The sequence below is a fragment of the Rhea pennata genome, chromosome 28, assembly GCF_028389875.1.
Source record: "Rhea pennata isolate bPtePen1 chromosome 28, bPtePen1.pri, whole genome shotgun sequence".
In the NCBI taxonomy this organism is placed as follows: Eukaryota; Metazoa; Chordata; class Aves; order Rheiformes; family Rheidae; genus Rhea; species Rhea pennata.
Genome location: NC_084690.1, coordinates 824,716 through 832,607, shown reverse-complemented (window position 1 = coordinate 832,607; position 7,892 = coordinate 824,716). Strand labels below are relative to the sequence as shown.

The 7,892-nt window shown below is 52.2% G+C and overlaps 1 protein-coding gene across 1 annotated transcript; it reads right to left on the bottom strand.

Moving 5' to 3' along the window:
• Positions 1-718: 718 nt before the first annotated feature.
• Positions 719-7,428, bottom strand: LOC134151940 (tetraspanin-15-like). Its single transcript, XM_062596895.1, has 8 exons — positions 7,342-7,428; positions 6,609-6,794; positions 4,640-4,714; positions 4,354-4,449; positions 3,689-3,802; positions 2,393-2,446; positions 2,048-2,164; positions 719-1,033 (listed from the first exon to the last, which is right to left on the bottom strand). The coding sequence occupies exons 1-8, from the start codon at positions 7,426-7,428 to the stop codon at positions 803-805; spliced, it is 960 nt and encodes a 319-aa protein (XP_062452879.1). The 3' UTR covers positions 719-802.
• Between the last annotated feature and the right edge of the window lie 464 nt (positions 7,429-7,892).

The following is a 7,892-nucleotide window of genomic DNA, read 5'->3' as shown; positions in this document are numbered from 1 at the left end:
GCCGGATTTCCCGCTTCACGGCAGCCCACCTACTGCTCTCTTCCCCGCGCTCGTTTTTCTTCCCAGCCCCGATTTTGAGCCTTTTCTACCCCCCCGCCCGCAAAGCCTGGAGTGAGGCGCAGTGATTTCCGGCGGCACCCGGCTCCTTCGCCGCCGCGTTTCGGGCTGACACCTTGCATTTTCCTCCCCTCCCCTCCCTTTTGAGCCGTGGGAACAGTTTGCAATGGGAGGGGGCAAAAAATAAAATAAAATAAAAGCATATTCCCCCCCCCCCCCAAAAAAAAAAATACTCCGTCTGCGGCTGTCCTCAGCCTGAATTTCTCGCGCGAGGACGACGGGCCCGGCGCGTGCCCACAGGATGGCAGTAAATCCCCATCCTTCCTCCGGTGGTTGTTTTTACCTTTCCCGTTTTCCAGGTGTTTGCACGGTTAAAAAGCAAAGCAGAAATAGAAAATGCACCCCCCCCCCACCCACCCCGACCCCGAGAATCCCCTGGACGCGCTCGCGAGGAGCGGGTGGAATTTATCAGCTTGTATTTATTACCGTTTTAACCAAATACCTCTTGCGGAAAGTAAAATAAATAAATAAATTATCGCACGCGATTGCAATCAGCTGCTTTCCCCGGTTCGAGGTGGCGGGGGGGGGGGGGCACTTCCCGTGCCCGCACGCTGCATTTCGTTTTAATATCCCTCCAGCCTTGCTTTATAATTTCCACCCCTCCCCACCCCAAGCATCGTGTGAACCCGAGCGTATAAATCCCTCCGCTTCGGACGCCCGCCGGAGCTCCGCTCCCGGCCGCCGCTCACGCCTCCCGGCGGCTCCCGGCGCCTTCCTCCTCCTCGTCTTCCTCGCCGCCAACGGGCACGTAACCCCCTTCCCTGGGCAGGCACCAGCACCAGCCGGCGCCCGTCAGGTCCAGCGTCCCCACGCTGACATCCCGCAGCTGGAGCCTCCTGAAATCCACCGTGTCCAGCCTGGAGTAGATGTCGTTGAGCTTCTGCCAGTAGAGCCAGGCCATAACGATGCCGACGACCTGAAACACGCGGCGGCGGCGTTACCTGGGCAAAGCCCTCCCGGAGCTCTGCGCCCTTGCAACGTCGGCATCCTTTGACGAGCCCGTTTGCCAGCTTTGGTGGAAGAGCCCCTGTTTTGAGGGGATTCGGGAGCCCCTGCTTATTTTATTTAATTTTTAAATTTTTTTTAATTATTATTAATTATTATTATTTTATTTATTTATTTTACAGGATTTAAACGCACAGCAGGGACGATTTCATCCAGCAGGTGCAGCAGCCTGCTGTTTGCGGGAATAGCTGTGTGCCTAAAACAAATCCAAGGCCCTTTCCACCCCTCAGGGGAGTTGCATGCATATATATACACATACATATATGTGTATATGCCATTATTTACATCTGCATATGTCTATATAAAGCATATATAATGCACCCATAAATTGCACCCTCATATATCCACCCCTCCCTACGCATATCTATTGCTATCGGAGCGGACGAGACGCCTGTAATTCAGCTTCACCGGGAAAAAGAAAAAAAAATGGATTTTGCAAAGTCACAGTGGTTGCAAGGCAGCCGCGAGCTGGCCGGCGCCAGGGAGGCTCCTCCGAAAGAGGAGCCTGGAGGGCACTTTCCTGGGCGATCAACCGGGCAAAACTTTCTGCAAAAAAGAAAAAAAGGGGGAAGAAAAAAAAAAAAGCACTTTTGGGGCGAGAGCCTCGCAGGCGCGGGCCGCCAGCGTCTCGCCCGCCGGGGCGGCTGCAGGGTCGGGAAGGACCGAAGGGTTTCAAGCTTTCCTAGAGCTAATTGAGTAAGAGGCGAGCGTTTATCTCGTATCGGCTCTTCCTCCCATAAAGCGATATTTATGGGCAGGCCTCTTTGCAGAGGTCACCGGGCGCGAATGGAAAAATCCCTTCGATCGCCCCGGCGTCGCGTGGGAGAGCGGGGAAAAGAATTGCCCCAGCAGCAGCAAAAAAAATAAAAATAAAAATAAAAAATAAACCACTGTTGTTGCCCCCCGCCGCTGTTTCGCCGCTTACCTGGGGCAGCAGCAGGGCGCAGACGATGCCCAGCGTGGCCTCGACGTTGTCCCTGAGCCAGAGCCCCACGGCGTGGATGCAGCCGCGGACGTGGATGACCCCGAGCAGCTCCAGGCGCTGGCCGAGCACGTGGGGGGCGGGGAACAAAACAAAACAAAATTAAAAAAAAAAGAAAAAAGAAAAAGAAAGAAAAAGAAAAAGAGGGGCAAAAAAAAAAAAAAAGGAGAGAGCAAAACAGGTTTATTATAATTATTAATAATAGTTTTCCTGGGTGAAAAGCAAGCGGATTTGCAAGCAGAAGACGTCGCGCGTGGCCAAGGCAGGTGGGGGGGGAGCAAGCGTCACCTCCTTGCCGAGGGTCCGGTACCCGCACAGGGTGTTCAGGACTTCTCCGGGCGCCTGCCGGGACAGAGAGAGCAGCGGCTCGTGGGCTCGCGGTGGAACAAGAGCTTCGCCCGCGGTTTTTCCCCCACCCTGCGTTTAAAACAGCCCCAGGCTGCATCTCCCCCCACCCCCCACCACCACGATAAAGGCGATTTTACGGGGGATTAAACGCGTTTGACTCATTTAATTGCGGGTTGGGCGATTTTGCAAAGTTTGCCACGCCGGAGGGAAACTAAATGGGGTTTTGTAGGAGGGAAAAAAAAAAAAAAAAAAAAAAAGAAAGATTTTTTTTTTGATGGTGTGGGGGGGGGGAACCAGAGGGGTGTTAAAATCCTCCAGGCTCCAATCTCCGCTTGCTCATTCGAACGTTTCGAGAGCTCACGAGACAAATCCAGCCCACGCCGCTGTCCAGGAGCTTTTAACATTAAATTCCTCTGCCTCTATCAGGCTGAAAAGTGCTAAAATTGAGGATTTCCACCTTAAAAAAAAAAAAAAAAAAAAAAACACTCCTTGTTCTCGCTCATCCCAAGAGAAGCGAGGCTGGGATCGCTCCGGCCCCCCTTAAAATCTCTAAACACCCCGAGCGGCTTCGGCCACAAAATTCCTGCTCCCGCGGGAATCAGCGAGGAAATGACTCAGGTGCCGCTTTAGCGCCTGCAGCTAGCAAAAAAAACAAACAAAAAAAAAACAAAAACAAACAAACAAAAACTATTACTTGTAAAAATCAACAGTTTAGCTGGCAGAGCTGTTTCGTTAGTGGATTTTATGGCCCCAAACTGCAGAGTGAAAAATGCTGATGGGGGGGGGGAAGAAAGAAAAATAAATAAATAAATAAAAAAAACTTGTCTCCGGGGCACGTCCTCGCCAGGGATGAGAAATCCCATCGTCGAGAGCCAGCGAAGGCCCTTAATCAGCATGCTGATTAGAGGCGAGAGGTATTCCTGCCGCTGATTTGCGCATCAGGCTTCTGCTCATAATTAATACCACTCAGCTTTCCCCCTTTTTTAAAAAAAAATAAAATAAAATAAATAAAAAAGCTAAACTAAGCTGAAAAAAAAAGGAGCTAAATTTAAGGTCTGTTTTTCCCGCGTGACTTTTCAGAGCGCGGGGCAAATGTTATCGGGATATTTTTACTAGCTCAAGAAGGCAGAGCTTAATAAAACACAACACAGCTCAATCCTGGGAGAGTTTTTTAGAGGGTTTGGGGTTTTTTTTCTGTTTGTTTGTTTTGGGGTTTGGGGGTTTTTAGCGCCGTACCCTCCTGACGCAGCATGTGTGGGGCACACCGCAGGCCAGCGGGCCACTGCCGTTGCACGAGTGGTACTGGTTGACCCGCCAGTCGCGGTACTCGTCACCGCCGCAGCAGGAGAACTGCAAAAAAAAAAAAAAAAAAAAAAAAAAAAACCCAAAACAAACAAATAAATAAAATGCAAAAAAGAAAAAAAAATGCAATGTCCAAACCTGAGTGTTTCCAGCGGCTGCAAAGAAAAAGCTGCTTTTTTCCTTCAGAAAGGGAGTGAAAAAAAAAAAAGAAAAAAGGAAGAAGAAAGGCTTTAATGAAAGAGTCATTTTCTGCTCCCTGCAGGATAAAAGCCGGCTTTTTATCTAGCGAGTCACCTCCTCTCTTGGCGGACACATTTGTGGCTTTACATCTTTCCCTCGGAAAGAAAAAAAACTCGCTGTAGCGGGCAGGAGAGGTGCGTGCTCGACAGTAACCTATTGCACTATACCCATATATGCATATATATACATATACACACACACATATATATATATATATATATTTTTTTATCCCCATTTTTTGCATGAAAGCGCCCGGATGCCGAGGACCTTTGGCAGAAGCGCTCTCGAGACACGTGTGGATAACTTCAGATACGCAGAGGTATAAGGACTAGGCCCCCCCCCCCGAGGCGAGCGCTGACCTTTTCCTGCACAAAATCCAAGATGTTCTTGAAGTCGAGGTCATCGTAGTAGTGCCTGATGCCCTCTTGGATGTTGGCGTGGAAAACCGCATGCATCTGCGGGGAAATAAAATAAAAAGTCCCGTAGGAAAAAGCAGCTGGAGGGGCAAAGCCAAACTTTAATGTAATTAAAGCAAAGGGTTTAACGAGCCCTAAGGAGAATCCCCAGCCGGGTGCGGGTGAGCGGATAAAGCTAATTACCTTATCCCCCTCCTTTCCCCAGCCAGGGTGCCTTAATTGCGCTCACCTTGCTCTCGAAGACGATCTCGGCCAGCAGCAGCAGCAGCTGGGCCACGAAAAGCGCCAGGAGGATCCAAAAAAACTGCATGGGAAAAGGGGGGGGGGGGGGGGGGGGGGGGGGAGGGCACGGGATCAGCCGCCGCGGGAGCCCAAATCACTGCGCCGCGCTCCGCGAGCGGGCACGGTTATATCCAGCTTATATCCATATACCCAGCACATGCACGCGAGCTGCATGCATGGGGACTTTGCATGTACTTTTCCCTTCCCCCCCCCCCTCTTTCCCCCCCTTTTTTTTTCTTTTTTGCAACGGTGCTTGCAGCAGGTAGCTCTTCCTTGCCAAAACCAAATGCTTTGGAGAAAAGCGAAAAAGAAAAGCGCCAGCCCCCAAAACCTGCGGGAAAGGAGCTTTCTAGGAGCGATGCCTTTTTGCAAATCTAATTTATCGCGGCGTTTTTGGGCCGTGCAATTCAATTTGCTCCCTTTCCAAGGCTAGCCCCTGCCTCCCAAGCTGGAAAAATATCTAAAGGCACATTGGGCTCAATCCTTTAAGGATTAAGCATCCCTGGGTCCTCCAGCTACTCTCCTTTGGGATAAAAAAATCATGAAACCTCCCTAATTCACTGCAACGTTCGTGCCAGCAATGCAGCACAGCGATGCTCTGCACAGCTCTGCTGCAATTAAGCTTTTCCAGCTAATTTCCATGGGGCTTGTGGTGCAATTGTGCAAACAGCCACGGGGAAAAGCTCCAAACCCAAAGCACTGCTTTAACATGTTTTATTTATTTTGATGGGTTTTACGCAGAAAACAGCTCTGCCGGATCTGCCGTTTCCTGGCGGTTCGTCTTCCCGTTTGCATCTGCAACGGGGAATCGCCTGGAAATCAAACTTTTATTTTACAAAGCCCCTTGGCAAATTCAGCGCTTTCTGGATGCTCAAATACCCACGGGAGCCGCCAGGCAGGAGGCGCCGAGCCAGGATACGACCTGCTTCTGGCAAAACCAGCTTGAGAAAAAAAACCCAGGAGTCCTCGATCTGGGCGTATAGAAGTGCAAAACCGCCCCATAAACGCAGCCGGAGCTTAAATTTGCCAACTTGCCCAGAAGTGCCCCAAAACCGAGCTGCCTTTGGGGCATTTAGGGGATGATTTGCACCGGTAGCCAAGCTTTGCAAACTGCTACGGGTGAGAAACCTCCAAAAATCGATTCCCTCCCTTTAGAAACCCCAAAGCGGCCGCTTAAACGTCCCTGATAGCTGAAACCTCCTTCCTCGGCTCTGCTGCCTAAAGACTCGGGAGAGCGCGACTGCCCAGGGAAAAGATGCAAAGAAAAAAGGAGAAAGGGGAGAAAAAAAAGAGGGAGGAAAGAGGGAGGAAAGAGGGAGGAAAGAGGGAGGAAAGAGGGAGGAAAGAGGGAGGAAAGAGGGAGGAAAGAGGGAGGAAAGAGGGAGGAAAGAGGGAGGAAAGAGGGAGGAAAGAGGGAGGAAAGAGGGAGGAAAGAGGGAGGAAAGAGGGAGGAAAGAGGGAGGAAAGAGGGAGGAAAGAGGGAGGAAAGAGGGAGGAAAGAGGGAGGAAAGAGGGAGGAAAGAAAAAGGTAAATGGGGAAAAGAAGGAGGAAAAAATGAGAAAAAAGGGAAAAGGAGAAAAAAGGGAAAGAAGGAGAAAAAGAGAGAAAAGGGGGAGAAAATGGGAGAAAAGGGAGAAAAAGGAGAAAAAAGAAAAAGGGAGAGAAAAGGAAAAAAGGAGGAAAGGAGGGGAAAAAAGGAGGAAAGGGAAAAGAGAAAAGGAAAAAAGGAGAAAAAAGGAAAAGAAGGAGAAAAAAGGAAAAAGGGGGGGGAAGGAAAAACAGAAAGGGAGAGAAAAGGAAAAAAAAGGAAAAAAGGGGAGGGGAAGGAAAACAAACCGCGGCGCGGGCCGGGCCGGGCCGGGCCGGGCCGGGCCGGGCGGGGGAGACGGCGGCGGCGGCGGGCGGGCGGCCGTACCGCCCTGAGCAGCGCCCGGTTGTCCCGCAGGCTCCCGACGGTGCCCACGAAGGAGACGCTGAACACGGTGGCTCCCAGGAGCAGCAGCATCACGGCCGGCGCCAGGAAAACGCCCTCCAGCGTTTTGTGCTTCTGCCGCTCCACCTCGGCGTAAACCCCCACGCCCAGGATGGCCAGGCCCAGCACCTGCGGGCGGGAATTGAGGGGAAAAAGGGGGAGGGGGGGAAAGCTGGGAAAAAAACAAACGGGAACACCCCATTCCCCTGGGCTACAGCCCCTTCTGGGCTTGCACCAGCAAAAGATGGGACGGATATCTGGGGGGGAAGAAAAAAAAAAGGTGCAAATACAGTAACATCACTTATTTTGCTCCTGTTCGGGGGAAAAACAAGATGGATTTTTGCAGTTTGTCCAGCCCAAGGTCGGACACGTTGCACCGCGGGGTGCAGCGAGGCGCTTGTGCATCCCCCGGAAAATCTGCTCCTACCCAAAGCAGCAAAATAACTCGGCCGAGGGGCGGTTGAACCCTCGGGGGGGGGGGGGTTAAGGAGGAGAACTCCGGAAGGGGGTTTTCCCAAGGGGGAGAGGGGTGCAAAGCTCAAGCTTAATAATAATAATAATAATAATAATAATAAATAAAAATCAGCGCGGTGCATTTAAACCCGGCCGAGCCCGGCGCGTCGCCCGCCACCGCCGGCGTTGCAACCGCACCGAGCAAAAGCCCGGCGGCACCTACCGAGAAGAGGGTGGCGTAGGCGGCCAGGGCGAATTTGATGCCGTAGTAGTAGAGGGGGGAATCCCTGCAGCCGCCGGGCCGGGCCATGTCGCCGGCGACCGAGCCGCCCTTCGCCCGGCTCTGGCGGCTCCGGCGTCCGCGCGGAGCAGCCCTCGCCCTCGCCCCCGGCGCGTCCGCCTACGGGAGCAAACGGAAACGCGCGGGCGCGCGGTTGGCACGCGTGAAAACGAAAATACGTGATTTCGCGTAAGGGTTGGACCGCGCTCTGCGAGCGCTGGGCTCGCCCGAGGCTGTGCAGCGAATTTTTTCTGAGGCGAAACGAGGAAGAAGTCGGGTTCCCCGCGGAAGGACGCGACCGAAGGCGGAAAGCACCTAGGAACTATTAGCGAAGAAGGAGGAGGAGGGGGGAAAAAAACACATATTCGCTCTAGCAGACTTGCTGCAGGGGAGCGATCGTGGATTTAGGCAGTATTTGGACAGGAGCAGACGGAAACCAGCCTGGAATCATGCATTTATTTACGCTAAAATCACTATAGCAGGGAGGAAACGCA